Raw genomic sequence first — 23,360 nt, forward strand, 5'->3', positions numbered from 1 at the left:
GATATTAAAACGCTTCTTTTTGGAAGTTCCCATCTCATCATCATCCTTGTTTATTTTCCTCTGATTCAGCTGCTAACCAGTCTAACTCTGCTCCATACTCTTTTATCAATAGTTGAAATGTTATTTTAGCAGTTCTGTGGCACCTCTCTTACCAACTTCACAGAATCCTGAATGTTTGTCAAGATCATCAATTAAAGTTCGAGGACAGTTTGCATAGTGTTTACATTGACTCTCAGGCATCACAAGACTGATCCACAAAACTAGATGAGGCAGGGAGAGAGACTGTAGTGCTAAGCAGGGGAAGGCCTGATGGTACCCATTTTATAAGTGATACATTTGCTAATGTTTCCATATTAAGGATTTTTGTTTCCCACATAACCTCGCAAAGTTAAACAGTCAAATGTTAGGTAAAGAGATAAGAAGCCTCCTGTTTGTGGAATCAAGCAAGCAAATACTTGATTGCTCCCACCTACTCCTTTCTTCACTTCTACCACCCACTCCACACCATCTCATTCAGCAGCCTGAACACCTGGATATCTTGTCTTGCACTGCACTCCATGAGAAAAAGCACAGGAAAAAGTATGTATGACTTGATGTGTTATCCTTTCCAGGGATGATTTGTAATTTTAGAAGAAGTTGAGTAAAAAGACAAATTTCAACCTAACAGAACTACTCTTCTAATGGTGAAATTGTAGGGACACCCATAAAGCATCCTCTTCTTCTTCTTCTTTTTTTTTTTATTTTTTATTTTGAGACGGAGTCTCGCTCTGTCGCCCAGGCTGGAGCGCAGTGGCGCGATCTCGGCTCACTGCAAGCTCCACCTCCCAGGTTCACGCCATTCTCCTGCCTCAGCCTCCTGAGTAGCTGGGACTACAGGCGCCCGCCACCACGTCCGCCTAATTTTTTGTATTTTTAGTAGAGACGGGGTTTCACCGTGTTAGCCAGGATGGTCTCATCTCCTGAGCTTGTGATCCTTCCACCTCGGCCTCCCAAAGTGCTGGGATTACAGGCCTGAGCCACTGCGCCCGGCCCCATAAAGCATCTTCTAAGTGCTCCTTAAACAACTCCATGAAGGCAGCCAAGGATTCCATCTCCATCTCCATCAGTCCCTGGGGCTGTGAGGCACAAAGGGAGGGGATGGCTGCTGGTAGTTCTCCAGTTGCTCCTCTCAGTGCATACAGTGCTGTCTCCAGAGAAACAACCAGTATGTGTGGCCGGGAGCAGGCTAGTCAAGGCCAGTGGTCTGTTCACCAACCCTCCTCCATCCTGCTTCCTGAAAATTCTGTCCTCCCTTATCCTGGACTAGAATTGATGGTGCAGGACAGAGAGGGAGAATTGCTGGAGAAATGCCATCAGGCAGGCAACAGGGGAAGGGGCTGGAGCATCTCAGCCAGGGTGTCACCTTAGCCAGGGAGGGGCATAGCAAGTTCCCCTGAGCACAGAGGGGAGAGGCCGATACGCAGGAGATGTAGCTAGGTCAGCAGAGGGGATGGCAGGGATGTCTGGAAGAGTTCTTCCAGTTGCTTCTATTCCCTTTGTGTAAAGGGGAGCCAGCCATCATTTGCCGAAAGTGAAGGGAAAGATGTGGAAAGTCTGGGAATGAAAAGGTATGGCACGGTTATCCAGGAACTCAGCTTCCAGAGGCTCTCCTGAGACTCTAACGCTTGAGCTGGATGTAGATGGATAAACGGAGTTTGCTAGATTAAGAAAATGTACAGCAATCTGTGCAAAGGGAATAGCATAGCAACGGGGACAGGGTGACCAGCGGTGTCCTTCACTGAAAAAGGAATAGGGGTGGGTCCGGCGCAGTGGCTCACACCTGTAATCCCAGCTACTTGGGAGGCTGAGGCAGGAGAATTGTTTGAACTCGGGAGGTGGAGGTTGCAGTGAGCCGAGATCACGCCACCGCACTCCAGGTGGGGCAACAGAGCAAGACTCTGTCTCAAAAAAAAAGAAGAAAAAAAAGAAAAGAAAAAAAAAAAAAAAGAAAAAAGAAATGGTGGAGAAATGAATGGGTTACAAGCACCTGTAGGACATTGGGTCAAAAAGTCCATTAGATGGTTGGACACACAGGACTGGAGCCCAGCAAAGGGTTCTGCTCAGCAAATGTCTATCTGAGGTCATTAATAAGCAGATGATTATGGATCAGGATCCAAGGAGAGTTCTCAGAAAGAGGAGAGTGGAGGCCCAGCCACTGAATTAGGGAAAATGTGTCCATTTAAGGGAGGAGCAGTAGAAGAGGGAGGAAAGAAGTGAGAAGATTCCAATCAGGAAGACAGGATTCAAAAAGAGAGCTGGAGAAAAATGTAGCAAACTAGAATCCAAGAAAAGAGATAATTTCAGGAAGACTGTGGGTATTAAATGCCGCAAAAGGCCTAGGTAGAAAATAGCCCATCAGATTTGGCACTGTGGAAGTTACTCACCTTCCTATCTGGACCAATCTCTCTATGATGGTCAGACTGCAAGACAACTGGCAGGATGTTGAGGGGTGAATTGTGGCAAGAGTCAGGACAGTGAGTGTGGAAGAGCCTTTCCAGAAGGTGGTTTGGATGGAAGGGAGGGAGGAGAGATAGAAACTGGAAAAGACTTTTGGGACAAGGAATGGCTTGTGGTTAGGTGGAAGCAATTTCAGCCTATTTATATGTGCAAGGGAAACATCCCAGAGAGGGGTGCAGTGGATTCGACCACCACAGCAGATAAGCTGGGGCTACAGCAGTGAGCAAAGTTACATCCCTGCCCTCAAGGAGCTTATAGTCTAGCGTGAAGAGACAGAGAACAAGCAAATAAGCAAATCAATATATGGCACGATGAGTGCTGAGGAGAAACCCCAGTGGGCAGGGGAGGGAACAGAAGAGGCTGTGTGCAGTGTGGGGGTGGCAGGAAGAGCCCCCTGCTGCAGTGACCTCTGCCACACAATTTTGTTCCTAACACTTGTCAAACAAACTTGTGTGCAGCCTGGCATTTTAGTTATGCAGTGTCTCTCTCTCCTACAACACAGGACAGCGGCTTCCACTTCCCCATCTTTGCCTTGTCCACATCATGGCGTTCTGCAGAGAAGGCTGTCCATGAGTCTTTGTAGTAGAAATGCTACAAACCCTTCCTCTTCAGTTAGGACAGGCATTATCCAAACAATCTCCTCCCCATCCCCAGGGAATTCTCGGAAATGGCACCTAGTAACCTACAATGATTCCGGCAAATTGTCTGAATGCCTAAAGGGTACAAATTATTCAGTATTCTCTACACATTTGCAAATTTACGCACATCTTCTTGTTTTCGTTTTAACCTTACAGTTCATTTTGGGAATGGATTTGGGGGAAGAGAGAAAGAAATTAGTCTTTATAACCCTGCCAAACTCTGAATCCTACATCTTGGTAAGGCATCATTTTAAAAGGTTAGAATAACTTTTATATTCATTATCACATTTGTTTCCCAACTTTATCTGCAGAAAAACAATAAATGGGGGCTTCCTATTAGTTCACAATATTTTCCTTAGGTAGAAATTCCTTGTATCTGATAGTCTTTAGGGTCCTCTTTGCGACTAAGATCCCCTTTGAAATGAGATGAGGTTGGCCCCCTTTCCGTACCCCAGAGGCCAGCATGCAGCACACACAGGAGAGGACAGGAAACAGAGGGGAGCCGCTCTGATCTCCATATTCTGTTCTTTCCCAGGGAAGATGCTCTGTTTTCAACCAAAAACAAGATCATTCTAAATGTCACTGCTCCACACCCCATCTGGGCTCCTGAAAGCAAAGCTGCCTTGTTTCTGAATCAGATGTCGTCACCCACTGAAAAGCCTCCGGCATCCAAGCTTGGCTGGTAGTGGGGTCCTGGCTCGAGGGGAGAGACTCATCATCCCTCAGCAAAGCTGCCCCCCATCGTTTCTTTTGAGATAGGAAGAGAATGGGGAAGGACCAGCAGCAACAGAGAACCATTTCATCACTGCCTCTCTGACCTTTTAAAGAGCAAATGGTTAAAATAAATACTATCGGGCTCATTTCTATGGAATTGAACATTTTACAACCGGTAGAATCATGTGACATATTGCCATTTTGTGGAACTCCTAGAAGGGACAGAAGGAAATAAACATCGCTATGCAGTCTATAGGCTGAGACGGGCTTCACAGCTAAAACCCAGGACATGTGGTGTCTGGAGGGCAACTCATGGCAGGCAAGAGGCAGAGCCTGCCCTGGAGTGCTGAGTAAAGATGCTGAGGACGTCATGCAAGGATCTGCCATGAGCAAAAATATCAGAGTCCTCCAGGATGTGTCCACATTCTCATTAGCCCTTACACTGAGCCTCCTTCCAGGTATGATGAAAAAAAAAAAAGCCTCAGGAAGAGAGGAGGCAAACAGGTGCAGAGACCTGCACTTGGCTGCAGGTGAGAACTCTGGCTATAAATAACCCACCGCTTCATGGGGGAGGTGGATCCCAGTCACCACTAGGAAGTCATAAATTCAACTCCATTCGTAAAAATGTATATGCAATCAAAGGATTTCAAAACACAGACTTTCATTTCATCTAATATTCCCACAGAGGGAAGGGAAGCCATGAGAAACTCCTCTACTGGTGGCCAAATGTTTTTCTTCTTAACCTGAAATGATGCACTAGCACATGGCTGCTTAGATCATAACATCCGCGATGTTTTTCATAGAGGGGTAATGCCATGAAAAGCTTCATGCTGCAAGCAAAAAGAAGACCTTCATAAATTTACATTCAACACGTAAAAACACATAATAACTTCTGTACATGATAGAGTTGTGTATATGTGTGTGTGTGTGCTTTACGAAACAAAAATTTATATTTTGTCTACCACTGAAGGGAGTGAGGAGAGACCGATGTTTGTTGAGCATCCACAATGTGCCAGGTGCTTTGCAAGCCTCATCTTCTCATTTCATCCTCACAGCAGACCAAGGAGGTATAGACTGTTGCCGCAACCATTTTATGAGTGAGAAAATGAGGCTCTGAGAGGTTTAACAACTTGCCTGAGGTCACACAGGAAGTGACCCTTGTTCTTCCTGCTACATCAAGCTGCCTTCTCAAGTTCCAACAAATATTTTGTTACCTTGTCCCGTACACATCTGTAAATCTTCCTGCTAGAGTCATTTTTGTGGTTCATGGTAAGATGCTGCCAAAAGAGCTGAAAGAAATAGAAAGAGTCTTTATCAAGTACAGAAATGACAGGTCATTTCCAGAAGATACAGTACAAGAGTTCAATTTCATCATTAATTAGTATCTCATGCATATTGGGTGAGATGTCCTTCTGTATCACATTTAGGAGATACTTAAGTTATATTCCAAGCACAAGCTAAAAATGACCTGTGTTCCACCATTGTTATCCACAACTTCCCTCTCAGTTCTTAGACAACAGTCTCAACTGTGACCGTATTACAATTGTCTTCCTGGCGCCGAGGTTGCATTTCATCTTTGAAAGCCCTGGTCAGAACAACTTTTAAGGACTCCTTGAATCGTTTCTTCTTACTGCTTCCCACAAAGAAGTAAATGAAAGGGTTGGCGCTACTGTTGATTGTGGAGAAGAGCAGGGAAATGTGGTGTAGGTTCCCAAAGGTTGACCAATACTCATAGTACAGCAGGTAAAGGAGTCTCATGGGCATGGCGAAGATGAGGAATATAATGATGGTGACCATGATGACTATGTATAGCTTGGAGGAATGGGAAGCCCACGTGTTCTTCCGGATCTTCACCACCAAGATAGTGCTGGACACCAGCATGAGGGGTGTGAAGACCAGGAAGCTCAGGACGGCTATAAAGATGATGACTGCCCGGCAGTCACTTCGAGAGTGACTCTCTTCTTCTCTGTCGATGCACATGACATACTCTGTGGTGGTCACCAAGCAAGAAAGAGCCCACAGAAGGGCACAGACCAATGCCGACTGGTACTTGGGGCGATGGCATCGGTACCAGATGGGGTAAAGGACTGACAGGCACCTCTCCACGCTAATGGCCGTCAGCAGATAGAGGCCCGTGTTGTAGCCAAACAGAAAAGTCACTGATAATGTGACAATTGTGTAGTAATGGCCAGAAGAAAGCTCATAATCTAAAGCATAGTCGATAGACAAGATGAAAATACAGAAGAGCAGTGAGATGTCCGCGATAGACAAGTGGGTGATGTAGACAGTGAAGGGATTTCTTCTCATCCGGAAGCACAGGAACCAGAGGAGAATCCCATTCTCAACAAACCCCACTGGGGAGATGCTCATAATGACCCAGTGCACGATGGGGATTTGCCGATGTGCATTCCCGACCGAGGTGTTCCTGCCGGTTGAAATATTCGTGGGTTCCTCAACAACAGATGATGTCACGTTTGACCCATCCATGAGGAGGCCTCAGGCTGGAACTCTTCAGGTAATTTTCTGTAAATGTGTCCAAAACAAAAACAAACATAAAAAGCCATGAAAATTGTTGGACTGGAATAAAAGGGAGAAATTCAGCTATAAATCATAATCTTCATGTTATTAAAAAAAAGTTTAACAGACTGTACAGTTATCTTTTTCCCAGTGATAAGATTAGGCCTTTCGGACCTGATAAGAGAACTTAGACCTGATAAAAGAGAGAACTGATCGAATGACCCTTTTGGGTCCCCAGTGATAGCCATTCATCCTATATCACTGTGTGCTTGTGGCTTAGCGCCAAAAAGGAGACGGCCAGGCAAGAGTGGCCGAGTGCCCTGGGCAGGACCCATTTCCAGTTCTGGCCCGAGCTTTCCTAATGGCATTTTGAAAGTCATTTCATCTTCTGGGCCTCCATTCATTTTCCTGAGGGACCAGGTTGACTGCATTAAGACTTGATGACAAAATGCATGTTTGGGCAATGCTGCCATTGTCATTTTTTTTTTTTTTTTTTTTTTTTTTGAGATGGAGTCTCGCTCTGTCGCCCAGGCTGGAGTGCTGTGGCCGGATCTCGGCTCACTGCAAGCTCCGCCTCCCGGGTTCACGCCATTCTCCTGCCTCAGCCTCCCGAGCAGCTGGGACTACAGGCGCCCACCACCTCGCCCGGCTAGTTTTTTGTATTTTTTAGTAGAGACGGGGTTTCACCGTGTTAGCCAGGATGGTCTCGATCTCCTGACCTCGTGATCCACCCGACTCGGCCTCCCAAAGTGCTGGGATTACAGGCTTGAGCCACCGCGCCCGGCCGCCATTGTCATTTTTTAATACATGAAGTGCCATAAGCAGGAAGGAGAGGGAGTGCCTGGGACAATGGATTTAATACTGTACCAATATTGCTTAAAGGGTGAACAATCAAAAGGCATTTATTTTACATGGCTTCAGTATCTGGGACAAAGCTGGGCACCTGCTCAGACTACATAAGCCAGGCAAGCCATGTGTGGAGTAGATGGAGAGCCCTAACAAGATGTATGTACATCCCCACAGACCACAGGCCAGGCCAGACGGTGCAGGAAACACCATCGCCAGATGCCAGACAAAGCACTCACCCGAACCAGGAAAAATGCTTAGCATTTGAGGCTGCAAAGTAAAGATTCTCAGAAACATTCCCTCACATTTTACCAATTACAAAATGAATATATGCACAGCTCTGCCCTCTTGCTAAAACAAAACACCCTACCACTGGGAAGGAAAAGGAGGCTGTCAACAGAGATGATTTCCCTTGTTCCAAATCTAACTTGTCCTTGGCTTTTAAACACTTTTTTTAGGCTGGACACAGTGGCTTACTCCTGCAGTCCCAGCACTTTGGAAGGCCAGGGCAGGAAGATTGCTTGAGCCCAGGAGTTTGAGAACCAGCCTGGGCAATGTGGCAATCCCCATCTCTACAAAAAAATACAAAAATTAGCCAGGCATGGTGGTACATGCCTGTAGTCCCAGCTGCTTGAGAGGCTGAGGTCGGAGGATCGCTTGAGCGCGGGAGGTTGAGGCTGCAGTGAGCTGTGATCATGTCACTGCATTCCAGCCTGCGTGACAGAGCAGACCCTGTCTCAAAAAAATTTTTTTTTCTAGTTTGTGTGCATGCATATGTATGTGTATATAGTAAAACATTGTTCTTTGTTTTCTGAACTTTGTCGGTAGGAAGCTGATCAAAATAATTTTTTTTTTTTTTTTTTTGAGACAGAGTCTTGCTCTGTCACCAGGCTGGAGTGCAGTGGCGAGATGTTGGCTCACTGCAACCTCCACCTCCCGGGTTCAAGCAATTCTCCTGCCTCAGCTTCCCGAGTAGCTGGGACTACAGGTGTGTGCCACAATGCCCGGCTAATTTTTTGTATTTTAGTAGAGACAGGGTTGCACCATGTTGGTGAGGCTGGTCTTGAACTCCCGATCTCAGGTGATCCGCTTGCCTCGGCCTCCCAAAGTGCCAGGATTACAGGCATAAACCACCATGCTGGCTGATCAAAAGAATATTTTTAATTAGTAGATATCTGTCTTTTCCTCATGAGCTCACCGGAAGCAGAATAATACATAAATGTGTTATTTGGTGGCACTCGAATGGCTCTGGTGATATTAGACATTTCCAGAATCGAGTCAGCAGAACCCCAGCACGTGCAGGGCCCTGAGCTGTGACCTCAGTACAGCCGGGCCTGGATCCTGGGCCAGCAGGTAGCCTTTGGGTTGGCGAAACAGGGGTTTCCTTCCAGCAATGTGATCCAGGCTCCAAGGAGGCCTCTGCCTCCGTGGGCCCGATCACACCTCTCCCACTGACACTTCCCTCAGCTGTTCTAATGGGATGCAGGAAATCACTTTCACTGGAGGAGAGCTTCCTTTTACTTCATAATTAGAAGACAGAGACCCCAATAGGAACCCACACAGGACGAGAGCTCACATGCCCTGTCTTGGCTAACCAAAGGCCTGCTGTAGAGACCAGGCCTTGTTAGAAGTTTCCAAGTAAGATCACCATGTTCCCCCAATTCTCCCTGCCGACATTTATCCCATGCCAGGCACTGTTCTAGGCACTGGGACACAGCAGTAAATAAAACAGACAAAGTGCCAGCCTGCTGGAGTCTATATCCCAGTGGGGAGGCAGTAGGTAAGCAAAAAACAATAACAGCAACAACGACCAAACTGACGTCAGCGCATAAACAGTGCTATGGAAAAAAGTAAAGCAGCATTAAAGGAAAGGAGTGGCAGGGACCTGGGGGTTCCATTGTCCACAGAGTGATAGGAAAAGTCTCACTCATGAGGTCACACTTGGGCAAAGACATGAAGGAAGTAGGCGACCGAGGCCTGCAGGTTCCTGGGGGAAAGGTATTCCACGCAAAGGGAACAGCAAGTTCAAAGTTCCAGAAGCAGGAGGCAGCCAGGAGTGAAGAACCGCAAAAAAGGCCAGTGAGGCAGGAACGGCCTGGCAAGGAGAATGGTCAGGTGCTGAAGGCAGGGGTCTTTGGCGGCCAGGTCCAAACGGGCTTTGTGGGCTGGGGCTTTTACTACCAATGAGCCAATAAACCACAGGAGGTTCTTAGAGGAGGAATGTGGTTAACTTGGGGGACTGAGGCATGAACAGCCTCGGTATGGCCTCTGTGTTCAGGTGACATTCTAGGGGCCATGGCAGGAAGGAGGAGGCCCGGTGGGAGGTGAAGGCACGGGCCTAGACACAGGGAGGATGTTAGCATAACAGGTTGCGGAAGAGGTAGTAATATCTGGTGGGAGGTCTTTGATTTGATTCACTGACGGAAGAGACGTGTTGTGGTAGAAAGAGAGAACACGTGCTTAGCCATTTGCTGAATGGACAGGTGCAGGTGGAGTGGGTTAGCAGGGCCTGTGGAGTTTGAGAAGCCTGTGAGGCAGCCAGGCCATGTCCAGGGGAGGTCAGGAGCCTGGGCGACAGTTGTAGCCTGAGGATATAAATGTGGGTGTTGTATGCAAACAGGTGGAATTTGAAGCCATGAGGTGAGATGAGAGTATCTGTGAAATACAATTAAAAGGAGAAGAGGTTCAAGGACTGGGCCTTGAGGCATTTCAAAGTTAGAGGCTGGGGAATGAGGAGGAAGAAGGAGAGGAAACTGAGGATGACCTGACAGAGAGGCTGGGGGACAACTGGGGAAGAAGAGCCCCCAGGAGGCCAAGTAAGAATGAGTTGGAGGAGAAGAAAGTGTGATCAACTGGGCTAAATCCTACTGCAAGTTCAAGTGGGCTGAGACCTGGAACTTGATATTGACTATGGGAGTGGAGTCATTGCTGACCTTGGTAGGAGTATTTTCAGTAGACTGGACAAAACGAATGCCTGATGCAAGTGGTTTAGAGAGAACGGGAGGAGAATAGGTGGAGACAGTGAGTGTAGACAACCCTCTTGGGGGCTGTGGGGTTGAGAGGTGATAAACAGATAAGAATTATCCAGTAGAAAGCAAACAATTGAGGAGTCAGGAAGTAGGGATCTAGAGCTGGGTAGAGTGGCGGCCTTGCCAGAGCATAATTTATACCCGGTGAAGGGGAGGGCTGGGTGTGTGGCTGCAGATACGTGAGGTGGGTAGATGTGGTTGTGGGACTGCCCAAGGCGAGAAGTTGTCTTCTGAATGCACAGCATCTCTTTTTTAGCAAAGTAAGAAGCAAGGTCATCAGCTAAGAGTGAGGAGATGTTAAGGGTTTAAGGAGAGAGGGCAAGATATGAAATAAATGAGGGAAAGAGAGGGCTAGGGACATACGCAAAGTGCAGGATCTCCAGCCAGGCTAACCTAGAGCCCGCCCAGGCTAGCGCTCGGGAACCTGGGAGAGACCACTCAGCCTCACCCGTGCTTCGCTCCAGCTCGGTTCAGCTGTCCAGGTGCCAGTATGGAGAAAGGGGAGAGTTGGATTTAACCAGGGCTGAGGTTTACCAGGTGGGTACGACACAGAGTGGGGGCCAAAGGAAGCAAAGCATGTAGAAGGGAAGGCCTACGATAATGGACTCTGGAGCCCAACGGGGTTAGGAGAAAAGTGAGGGCACGAGGGAGGTAACAGACTTGAACAGGAAATAGGAGCCACATATCGGAGGTCCCAGCGGTGTCAGGAAATCATGGAAGTCCCCATACTAAAGGCACTGAAGGGGAAGAAGGAGGTGGGGGTTGGAGAACGTGGTGCTTAAAACTGAGCTTGGGGCAGCGAATTTTGGGGTTATCAGTATTAAGTGCAGAGCATGACCATGGAAAAGAAGGGCTGAGGGAGAGTGAAGGACAAGATCATTTGAGTTGAGAGCAGAACGTGGAGCCTCAGGGCTGGAAGAATTATCCACAGATGCTGAAATTGCTGAGAAATAGTGTTGGAGACCAGGAATATTGTTGGCTGTAATCCAGGGGCTAAAATCATCAAGGAATTTGGGACAGCAGCCCAGGGGTCCAAAGCGACCACAGCAAGGAGGGTGGGAGGCCATACCGTGGCCAGCATGCACTTCAGAGCCTGGTGTTTTGTTGCTCCTGCTGCTGGTGGTATTGGAGAGAGAGGAGGGGGGAAGAAATGTAACTCATAGTACACAAAAGGTAGAGGTAACAGGGGCCTGGACCAGCGCTGTCCAACAGAAACACGTGAGCCACCTGTGTAAGCGAAGTTCTAGTAGCCACGTTAAAGAAAGTAAAAAGAAACCAGCAAAATCCATTTTAATACTGTACTTTATTTAGCCTAATGTGTTTAAAATATTATTTCAACACGTCATCAATACAAAAACTATGGATGAGGTATTCATGTTCTTTTCTATGCATTAAGTGCCCCAGATGCAGCGGGTATTTCACTCTTGCAGGGCCTCTCGCTTCCAATGAGCCTGGTTCCCTATGCTCAGGAGCCTCATGTGACTCGGGGCTCCCGTGTTGGCCATCACAGGTCAACAGCCATGGCAAAATCAAAGTCACTTATGCAAGGAAGCCAAGTGCTTTCATCTTTTAATTACTAACCTAAACCAAAGACCAGAAATATAAATTCAGGACCTAATCCAAGTTTTCGAGAATATTGACAAGATCGTCTTTCTGCCTCTGGTCCATTCCCTGGATCTCTCGTGGACCACGTCCTTCAGCTGCAGCTTCTTGCTATGTGGAGAGAGCTCTCAGTTACCCCGGGTCGCCTCCCCTTCTCTGTCACCCTGCTGGCTCATCCTAGATTCAAGGCATGCTCTAGTTTCACTACTGACCCATCCTTCGAAACGGCCTGTCCTACCCTTTCCTTTTACAATACCAGTTTCTATTTCTGTATTCAACTTTTCTTCTTTTCCCCAAAAGTTTCCAAATAAATTCACAAAAGTCAGCTGGGAAACGTGTTTCAAATTGTATCTTCTTTCTTTATTATTATTACTATTTTTTTTTAGAGGTAGGGTCTTGCTCTGTTGCCCAGGCTAGAGTGCAGTTGTGTGGTCATAACTCATTGGAGGTTGAACTCCTGGGCTCAGGTGACACTCCTGCCTCAGCCTCCCAAATCACTGGGACTACAGGTACATGCCACTACACCGGGCTCATTTTTTTTTTTTTTTTTGGTAGAGATGGGGTCTCGTTACGTTCATAGCCAATACATCTCTCCTTGTAACAGAGCAGAGTTAAAATTTTTTAATTAAAAAATAATTTTTAGAGACAGTCTCACTCTGTTGACCAGGCTACAGTACAATGGTGCAACCATAGCTCACTGCAGCTTCAAACGCCTGGGCCCAAACAATCCTCCCCTCTCAGCCTTCTGAGCAGCTAGGACAACAGGCATGCACCATCACACCTGGTTAATTTTGTTTTTAATTTTTTGTAGTGTTGCCAGGCTGGTCTCAAACTCCTGACCTCAAGCAATCCTCCTGCTTCAGCCTCCCAAAGTGCTGGGATTACAGGTGAGAGCCACTGTGCCTAGCCTCAGAGTTAAAATTATATCTTATTGACTGTTGTGGATGGAATTGTGTTCTCTTCCAAAATTCATGTGTTGAAGTCCTAATCCTCAATGTGACTATATTCGGTGATAGGGCCTTTAGGGAGGTAATTACGGCTAAATAAGGTCCTAAGAGTGGGGCCCTAATCCAATAGAAGTGGTGTCCTTGTAAGAAGGGAAAGGGACAGGAGAGATCTCTCTCTGTGAGGGCACAGAGGAAAAGCCATGTAAGGACAGAGGGAGAAGGCAGCCGTCTGCAAACCAAAAGAGAGCCCTCACCAGACCAGCCCTGACGATGCCTCAATCTTGGACTTCTGGTCTCCAGAACTGTCAGAAAATACATTTCTGTTTGTAAGTCACCCAGTCCATGGTATTTTGTTACGGCAGTCAGAGCATCCTAATATACGCACTAAACTGCAAACTCCTTGAAACCAGGACTTCATCTTTTATGTGTCTGAATCTCCAACACTTGCACACAGTAAGCATTTAATAAGTACTTATCAACCTGTTCCAAGAAATAAAGCCCATTATAACAGTTCTAAGAATAAACTCTGCTTCCCCACGAGAGAAAACCACCACTTTCCACGCAGGGCATTACACTTAATGAACACGGGTTTCGAATGGTTAGAGCACAACTCATGAAGCACATACAGTGTTCAGGCAGACTTGGATCATGATGCGGATTTTAGTCATGATTGGAATGCATATAAAAATTCCATTAAAACTAGTTCTCATTTAAAAACGAATTATAATCCTCCAAATTGTTTTTATAGCGGGGTTCTATTTAAACGAACACATTGCTAAAAATCACATTCCCAGTCTTACCCAACCAACTGAGTTTCGGTGTCTGAAGCGAAATAGCAGATGGCGAGAAATGCCTTGACAACAGCCGGCCCTACGTGCTCGCCACCCCAACCCTTTCCTCCCCCAGCTCCTTGGTCATTTTGTGTATTCTTCATCTCTGCCGGTGGATGACTGACGGGGATATCTGAAGTTGGGAAGTGTGAGGAGGATAGAAGGGTAATTGCTGCTAGCTGACAAAACAGTCTAGCTCAGAATAATTTCGTGTTGGCTCAGTGAGCCTTCCCCAACAGCAGAGAGAAGACCACACAGTTGAGATCTCAGAAAACTATGCAGACAAGGTAGGCACTTGTACTGCAGGGTGAATCAGTAGGATAACTTCTCTCTGTGTCAACCCAGTTCTAGGACCAGAGGCTCTCTGCCCAGACATGCCAAACATTTTTCATTATCTTTTTTTTTTTGAAACAGGGTCTTGCTCTGTTGCCCAAACTGGAGTGCAGTGGTGCAATCATAGCTCACTGCAGCCTTGACTTCTTGGGCTCAAGTGATCCTCCCACCTCAGCTTCCTGGGGAGCTGGGACTACAGGCACTCATGACCATGCTAGCTAATTTTTGTTGTCGTTGTTGTTTATTTCTTACAGAGATGGGGTCTCACCATGTTGCCCAGGCTGGTTTCAAACTCCTGGACTCAAGCGATCCTCCTGCCTCAGGCTCCCAAAGTTCTGGGATTACAGGCATCAGCCACTATGCCCCGCCACCAATCATTTTTCTTGCACAGCACTTGCATTTGCAGGGATGCATGTTTACCTGGCAGTGACAGGCTGGGGTGGAAGGATAGTTCATCCTGACAGCCCTCAGTGGCCCCTGGAGTGGTCAGTTAACACTGCAATGGAAACCTCAGTTGGGAACAGATTGCAAAGACAGACGAGGAGGTGACAGCACCATGACTGGTCAGCATTACTGGAAGCATCACAGAGCATCTTCCCTCCTCTCTTTCTTCTCACAAAAGGGATGTCTAGGGTGAAAGAAATAAGTTAGATTGTGAGAATATCGTGGTGTGGGGCCCTTGAGGCCAAAGCACCTTTCCTTCCATCCTAGCTTTGGAGCCTTGAAATCAGCTTGGGAGGCTGATAAGGATGATGTCATTGCCCCCTTTTTAGAGGGAAAAAACTAAGGATTAATAACCACGCCAGGCTCAGAGCCACCATGTTGCACAGCCCCAAAGGACCTACCATCTGCGTTTGCTCCAGTGTGTCCAGTGCTCTCTGGATCCTGCAGGGCTGTAGTGCCCAGAAACTTATGTGGATCTTAATCACAGTGTTGGCCAGGCAGAAATCCAGGTCACTTGACTTCTCACCACAAGCTGAGATAGTAAGAAGAAAAAAGAAGGGAGAAGGGAGGAGAAGGAGAAGAAAGGAGAAGGGGAAGGGGAAGAAGGGAGAAAGAGAAGGAAGAAGGAGGAGGAGGAAGAAGGAGGAGGAGGAGGGAGGAGGAGGAAGAGGAAGAGGAAGGAGAATGGAGGAGGATGAAGAGGGAGGAGAAGAAAGAGGGAGGAGGAGGAAGAGGGAGAAGGAGGAAGTAGAAAAGGGAGAAGGAGAGAGAGGGAGGAAGGAGGAGGAGGCAGGAGGAGGGAGGAGGAGGGAGCAGGAGGGAGGAGGAGGAAGAGGAAGAGGGAGGAGGAGGAGGGAAGAGGGAAGAGGAGAAAGAGGGAGAAGGAGGGAGGAGGAGGAAGAGGAAGGAGGAAGAGAGAGGAGGAAGGGAGGAGGGAGGAGGAGGAAGGGGGAGGAGGGAGGAGGAGGAAGAGGGGGAGGAGGAAGAGGAGGAGGGAGGAGGGAGGAGGAGGAAGAGGGAGGAGGGAGGAGAAGGAGGAAGAGGGAGGTGGAGGAGTGAGGAGGAGGAGGAGGGAGGAAGAGGAAGAGGGAGGAAGAAGAGGGAGGAGGAGGAGTAGTCACAGTCTGGAAATCACTGTTCTATCAAACCGCTCAACTTCGCAGATTAGTAAGTGGTCGCTGGAGAGCCTGTGAGGCAAGACAACCTCACAACTGGTTTGAGAAGCCCTGTAGCCCAGCGTGCCTGATCTTAGCCCGGAGCTCTCTCCACTACACTCTGGGGCCCAATCCTTTTTTTTTTTTTTTTTTTTTGAGACGGAGTCTTGCTCTGTCACCCAGGCTGGAGTGCAGTGGCCGGCTCTCAGCTCACTGCAAGCTCCGCCTCCGGGTTCACGCCATTCTCCTGTCTCAGCCTCCGGAGTAGCTGGGACTACAGGCGCCCGCCTCGTCGCCCGGCTAGTTTTTTGTATTTTTTAGTAGAGACGGGGTTTCACCGTATTAGGCAGGATAGTCTCCATCTCCTGACCTCATGATCCGCCCGTCTCGGCCTCCCAAAGTGCTGGGATTACAGGCTTGAGCCACCGCGCCCGGCCCCAATCCTATTTTTAAGACTTTACCTTGTATAGCCTCTCTATACTTAAGTTTTCCAATCAAGTCTGCCTCTAACCTTTCCTATTTAAGAAATTAAAGTCACCATATTGTAGGGAATATTTTTTATTAAGACTTGTTTAGGCTGGGCAGAGTGGCTCACACTGGTAATCCCAGCACTTTGGGAGACCAAAGCAGGCAGATCACCTGAGATCAGGAGTTCGAGACCAACCTGGCCAACATGGTAAAACTCTGTCTCTACTAAAAATACAAAAATTAGCTGGGCATGGTGGTGCATGCCTGTAATCCCAGCTCCTCAGAAGCAGAGGCAGGAGAATCACTTGAACTTGGAAGACGGAGGATGCAGTGAGCCCAGATTGCACCACTGCACTCTAGCCTAGCCAACAGAGTGAGACTCCAGCTCAAAAAGAAAAGAAAAGAAAAAAAGGCTTGTTTAATTTCTAGTTGTGACTTTGCTACTATGTGGTCTCTGCATGTGAAGTAGTCCACAGGGACTGATCAAACCACTGCTGCCTGTTCAGAGACCTCTGCCACTAAATAAATGATTACCCTGAAACCACCTTTGCAAAAATTATAACAATGAGAAAATTATGACAGTGTGAGATCTCACCTAACTGATTCCATCTTGCTTCTAAACTCTAAGCTGTCCTTGTTCATTCCTGAGCATAGGCTGAACTAACTTTGGGAGGAACTTAGTTTATAGTTTAACTTTGAAACAAAGACAGTAACAGCCCTTTCCCAAAACAAGCCCACTTCTTGCCTGGGGACCAGAATGCCTTAGTGAGACTAACAAGTTAGGCATAAGATTCAAAATTATGGTTTAGGAATCGTGCAGCTAGAGGCCACAAGATTCTGTACCTCCCCAATTGCTCCTAGGGATAACATCACTATTGTAAAACCTAATATTAGGGCTCAAGATATTTTTTCAGACCCTGCGTTCTGATGCACCAGCTGGTGCAACTCGACAGGTAATCTGGCTCAACCAGTTCTGTGATCCCACCCCGGCGGCAAGACAGCTTGCTTCAACTTCCTGTGACTTCATCCTTCAACCTAACCAATCAGCACTCCCCATTCCCTGGTCTCCTACTCACCAAATTATCCGTTAAAAAGCACCAGTCTCGGCCGGGCGCGGTGGCTCACGCCTGTAATCCCAGCACCGTGGGAGGCAGAGGCGGGCGGATCACAAGGTCAGGAGATCGAGACCATCCTGGCTAACACGGTGAAACCCCATCTCTACTAAAAATACAAAAAAATTAGCCGGGCATGGTGGTGGGCGCCTGTAGTCCCAGTTACTCGGGAGGCTGAGGCAGGAGAATGGCGCGAACCCAGGAGGCGGAGCTTGCAGTGAGCCGAGATCGCGCCACTGCACTCCAGCCTGGGCGACAGAGCGAGACTCCGTCTCAAAAAAACAAACAAAGAAACAAACAAAAAAAACCCAGTCTCTGGATTTTCAGGGAGACTGATTTGAGTAGTAAAACTCTGGTCTCTCGTTTAGCTGGCTCTGCATGAATTAAACTCTTTCTCTATTGCAATTCCTCTGTCTTGATAAATCGGCTCTGTCTGGGCAGCCGGCAAAAAGAAGTTTAAGTAGTTACAGTCCCAACAGGGCTCATTTTATAGCCTCTTTAATCTGAACACAAAATGGGAGTATTTTCTTTTAAATGTTTATCGCCTTTCTTCTAATTTTAAAACAGTATGTGCTCATTGAAGACAATTCAGAAAATCCACACATACAACTACTATTAAAAAATTAACCTGATTCAACATTTAGGATATTCCACTAGTCTTTGTTCAATGTCTTATACACAGTCTTTTTTAAAATTGAGATTGCATTTTTATAATCTTTTGGTATCCTTTCTACCTTTTTTTCACTCAATATCATATTGTAAACATTTTCTCATGTCAGTATACACTCTTAAAGTATGACTTTAATATCACTAACTGAAGGTATCATGATTTATTTATTTATTTATAATTTTGAGACAGAGTCTCATCCTGTCACCCAGGCTGGAGCGCCGTGGCGAGATCACAGCTCACTGCAGCCTCAATCTCCTGGGCTTAAGTGAGCCTCCCAGGTAGCTGGGACTAGAGGCACACGCCACCATGCCAGCTAATTTTTATGTGTTTTTTGTAGAGACAGCGTTTTGCCGTGTTGCCCAGGATGGTCTCGAACTCTTAGACTCAACTGATTCTCCTGCCTTGGCCTCCCACAGTGCTGGGATTACAGGCATGAGCCACTGTGCCCAGTTTTCACTATTTTTAGTAATCCCCTAGCCTTGGACATACCATTTGCTTCTGATTTTTCACCGCTATTTTTAAAAACAAAGCACTGTCATGAATTTACATGGATGCAAATTTTGTGCACATCTCTAATTATTCCCCTAGGACATATTTCTAAAAGTGGAATTGCTAGACCAAAGGGTATAAACATTCTTCAAGATTTAAATGTGTATTAACAAACTGTCATCCAAAATAACCATGCCAATTATATTAATACCAACATCAACAGTATATAAATGTTTTTAACAGCATATATGTTTCTTTTTCTACAACATCTTCAGTTTCTTAAATTCCCAAATTTGATAGGTGATAAAAGATACCTTGTTTTAATTTGCATTTATTTGATTCCTAATGAGGTTGGACATTCTTTTAGGTTAACAGTTACTTGTATTTTTCGATGGGTTGTTTTTTCAAACTCTATGTTCATTTCTTGTATTGAATTGCAAGAAACATTTGTAAATATGGCAATTTGTTGTATGTTATATGTTACAAATTATTTTTCCCCAGAAACTGGAGTATTTTATAAAAGACATGAAAGGATGCTGCTTGGAGTTTTCTTAAAAACACTTCCTTATTGATAAAGACCATCCTGTGCTGATCATTAAGATTTAGAGCTTGAAAAAATCATGCAGATACTGCAAACCACCCCCTTGTTTTTCCAGGTGAGGAAATTAACTCAGGACTAGTCCAAGGTTGCGTACTTAGTAACAAAGGCAGCAGCAGAGCCTGGATTGCCCCAGGTCCAAATTGGCGCTATATCTAGCTCTCCCCTGCCCCACCCAACATACACACACGCCAGCTCATTGTCAACAGTCCATCTGTGTGTGAAGTTCACACACCCATTCATGGGGCTATTAAGACTTTTGGAACATTTATTAATGGCTTTTATGTCACCAGAAGCAACCGCACTATCAACTGGGTTGTCAGTAATTAAAATCCTTAAAAGATGGATTTTTTAATTTATCAAAGGATGGATCTATTTATCAAAGAATGGATTTTTATTTATTAAAGCACCATCTACCCAACACCAAACCTATAACCAAAACAACACAAACACACAGGAATGAGTTGTTTTCAGAAATACTGTCTCTGTTGTCACCTTCTTCTGAGAAACAGAGTGGTTCCTAGCTATCACCATTATCAATAAACACATCTATTGATGAAGGACACCATGCTTCACCATGATGGGTAAAAATAATTGACGTCAGAGGGGGAAATTCAGGCACATCCCTTTGTCAGAACAAATAAGAGAAAGGAGCCAATCCATTCAACAGCGCAGTGCTCTCAGACAAGTCCTCCAGAAGGGGGTGAGACAAGATCTGGGGCTCGAGCCCCTCCCCAATGCGTGAGTGTTGCTATGGAACCCCACTTCACGTCTCCTTGCCTCTGTCTCTGAGATGATTCTAGAGCCTAGCATATTTCTTCCCTCTGGCTCTCCTCTTGCCTTCCTGCAGTTCTTCTTCTGTCTCCTTCGGTGGATCCCTTCTTACACTACCCTTTGCACATTGGAGTTCCACTGGCCTCCAATCTTTTTTTTTTTTTTTTTTTTTTTTTGAGACAGGATCTCACTCTTTCGCCCAGGCTGGAGTGCAGTGGCGCCATCTCTGCTCACTCCAGCCTCCGCCTCCTGGGTTCAAGTGATTCTCTTGCCTCAGCCTCCCGAGTAGCTGGGACTACAGGCACCCGCCACCACGCCTGCCAAATGTTTTTGTATTTTCAGTAGAGACAGGGTTTTGCCAGGTTGGCCAGTCTGCAGGCTCCATTCTCGACCCTTTTCCCTTCCTACTCTACAGACTAGCTCCTTGGGTGGTCTTGCTCAATCCCACCGTTTCAACCATCCCCACTTGCTGATGAAATCCAAATGCACAGCTTTAGCTCACACATCTCCCCAGCATGTCAGACCCGTATAACCAACAGCCCAGGGTCTCTCCAACTGTGTCTCATGGTGGCACAGCAGCCTCAGTGGGTCAAAACAGCAATCCAACCTTCTCCACTGGTCCACATTTCCTCCAATATGCCTAATAGCCTTCAACACAAAAAACTGGACACTTTACCATATCTTGTATGTCCCCTGCACCAGTGCCTAGAATCAGCCATTTCTCCAAGGAGCCCTGGTTCCTTTCAGTAAATAATTATATTTAGAAGCCAAGATCTGGGTGCAAAATGTGCTCATTGCTAGAACGCTGTCACTGCTCCCAGACCCTCTCAGGGGTAGGTCTAAGGAATATACGTACATAGATACATTTATGTATAGTCATACATACACACACCTACAGCTGTATTTTGGTATCTTTGTATATCTTTATAAAATATACACATATAATCATGAATTGACCCCAATATCTCCAATTTTAACCCACCGCCAGTGAATTCATTTGAGTTTTCTCCCTCTCCATATTTGTAACTCCCTTCTCTGAGAAACCTGGCTTCCATGGCCCTCTATGCATTTACTCATTTGATCAACCCACCTATGAACGGTTGCCTAGGTCTGCCACTGCTCCTCCCCTGCCCTGCACAGATGCCTTCCTCACTTTGCTGGACTCTTTTACTTCCTGTTGGAACAGTGCTGCCCCTGCCCCCCACCCTGAGACACAGACCTCATGCAGCAGGAGATCCAACACCCAGCACCAGTTCCCTGTACCGGCCACGCAGATATCCTGCTCTGCTCAGCACTGACATCCCTTGCCATGTCACCACTGCCACTGTCCTCACCCTGGCATGGCTGCCCCCATGGGGATGATCTTTGCCTATTCAGGCTCCAGCACTTCACACAAGCCACCACAAGCCAGGATGACCATGGTGGAAAGTAGGACTTAATACCCACCACCTTCCTGCAAAACTCAAAGAATTATAGGCAGTATCGCATCTGAATCCTGAAGAGACTTTTGAGAAGAGGGATTTTGACATTGATCAAAGTACAGTGCAGAGATCACTGCCTATTCTGCTTGTGCCTACGGCTGCTTGGCCTGGGAGCTGCACTTTCAGTCAAACTGACCACGAGAAGCAAGCCCTCCATCAAGCAGATTAACCCACTGGGCCTTAACTGCTTGACATACTGGCATTTTAATGTAGTTCTGAAAGGCTGAGGTATAAGAAATGCTAGAGATGAAAAGCACTTTGCCAGGATGAATCTCATGGAAATGCCAAACTGAGATAATGAATCAACACGCAGGGAAAACAAGCATGGTGGTTTCCATCGATGGGTAAGGATGTGGGCTTTGCAGAGCCTGTGTCCTAGCAGGTCCACTTGAGATTGCTGGCTGCATTTACCTCTCAGTGAAAGTGAGAGCAGCAGATGGGTGGTGGAGCTGATAGAAAAAACAAGGAGACTCAGAGTCGGCAGAGAGTTCTAAATGCCATACATTTATGCTACTCAAGTGTTCTCTAGAGACCTCAGAAACAAACAATCCCTTCCACATTCCCATTCAGTTGAGCACAGTCCTCCCAGGGCCCCAGATTCCCAGCCTAGCACATCACTCTTAGAAGAAAGAAAGAGGGCTGGGGAGAAAGGCAGGGAGAAAAAAGGAAAGATAAAAAAGCCAGCAGAACTCAGGTTGGAGGAGTGGGCCACCGGAAACTGCCTGTTGTTCCCAGGCAACTTAAAAGACAGCCTGACCCTAGGCTGGACTTTCTAGGTGCGCAGATCCAGAGAAAAGAGCAAATTCTTCCCTGTGTGCGTGTGCAGTCACCTGGACAAACAGAAACCCATTTGTGAGATGGAATTTCCATGGCAGGCAAGGGCTCTGATGGGAATGTACAGGGCAGGAACATCTGTCCTGGTATTAAATGCATCACCCCTGTCTTCTTCACACTAGGGCCATCTGCATGCAGAAGCAGAGACGTCTTGCTGCCTTTCCAAACATAGCACTGGATCAATTTAGAGCCTTGGACTAAAAGCGGGGAAGGTGATTCTGTCCCCTAAGAGATGTTTGTCATGCCTGGAGATATTTTTGGTTGTCACAACGGAGAGGAGTGTGCTACTGGCATCTAGTTGGTAGAGGCCAGAGATGCTGCTAAACATCCTACAATATATGGGACAGCCCACATGGTAAATAATTACCCAGCCCAAAATATCAACGGTGCCGAGGCCGTGGCACTCTGCCAGAGGCCAGCTTGTTACCACCCTTTTACTGCTGCACCCACAGCAATCTAACAATACACTATACATTCTCTCACCAAATTACTCCTAAGTATCCTCGCTGGGAAGTGTTGCTAAGATGCTCATACCAAAGATCAAGACTGAGCAGGAGATTCCTTTTAATAAACACCTTGTCACCACAGGACTGCACATGACTTCGAAAGCAACAGAAGCTAATACTGATGCCAGGGCCCACTAAGGAAAAACAAAGAAAAATCAATACAGCTTGCTCCGTGATGCCCAAGAGCTGACAGCCAAGTGATTTCTCCAGAGGAATCAAATTCGGTAACAACCCTTTCAAACCTCAACTTCTTTATCATTTATAAGCTTTCATTAAGCAATCGTGAAAATCTCCAAGTCCACCATTCAAACCATGAATTGATCCTAAGATTCTTTCCCCTGCAGTGAGTTAAAAAAGAATTCGCTACTGCAGAAGTTTCAACCCTGAAGTTGAAAAACAATGTCTGGGAACAGTTAACTCAGCAAAGAAGTAAATTTTCCAAAACAAAGGCAGGAGGAAAGAGAAGTTTTGCCAACACACACCAACGGCAAACATCCAACACACCGAAAAAAAAAAAAAAGGAAAGAAAGAAAAACCAGCACAGAAAAGAGTTACCCAAGAAAGAGGTTTTTAAAGAGAGAAAATCTTACTCTGGTTGTCAAGGACGGCTAAGCAATGAAAAACTGGGAAGCAGACTCGCTGGTGTCATTTGCTCAGGAAGGGTCAGAGGTGGCCACAGGTTGGCTTCCTCTTCGCATCTGGGGCATCAATGCCCAGCCAGCCTGCAGGGTCTCCGGTCCCAACATCTCGAAGGATGGCTGCAGCCTCTCATCTCTGAAGGAATTAGAGCTGCTCTCCCACTGCTGAAAATATTTGAGATGTGCCAAGCAGATGGTCCCACGCTTATCAGCAGAGCTTCCAATGGCATCATTCAGTGA

General features: G+C 46.6%; 1 protein-coding gene across 1 annotated transcript; it reads right to left on the bottom strand.

Annotated features, from left to right (window-relative positions):
* Positions 1 to 4,304: 4,304 nt before the first annotated feature.
* Positions 4,305 to 23,266, bottom strand: MAS1 (MAS1 proto-oncogene, G protein-coupled receptor). Its single transcript, XM_033236525.1, has 2 exons — positions 23,073 to 23,266; positions 4,305 to 6,371 (listed from the first exon to the last, which is right to left on the bottom strand). The coding sequence occupies exon 2, from the start codon at positions 6,333 to 6,335 to the stop codon at positions 5,358 to 5,360; it is 978 nt and encodes a 325-aa protein (XP_033092416.1). The 5' UTR covers positions 6,336 to 6,371; positions 23,073 to 23,266; the 3' UTR covers positions 4,305 to 5,357.
* Positions 23,267 to 23,360: the final 94 nt, after the last annotated feature.

This window comes from Trachypithecus francoisi, unplaced genomic scaffold (genome assembly GCF_009764315.1).
Source record: "Trachypithecus francoisi isolate TF-2019V2 unplaced genomic scaffold, Tfra_2.0 Lachesis_group15, whole genome shotgun sequence".
Classification (NCBI taxonomy): Eukaryota; Metazoa; Chordata; class Mammalia; order Primates; family Cercopithecidae; genus Trachypithecus; species Trachypithecus francoisi.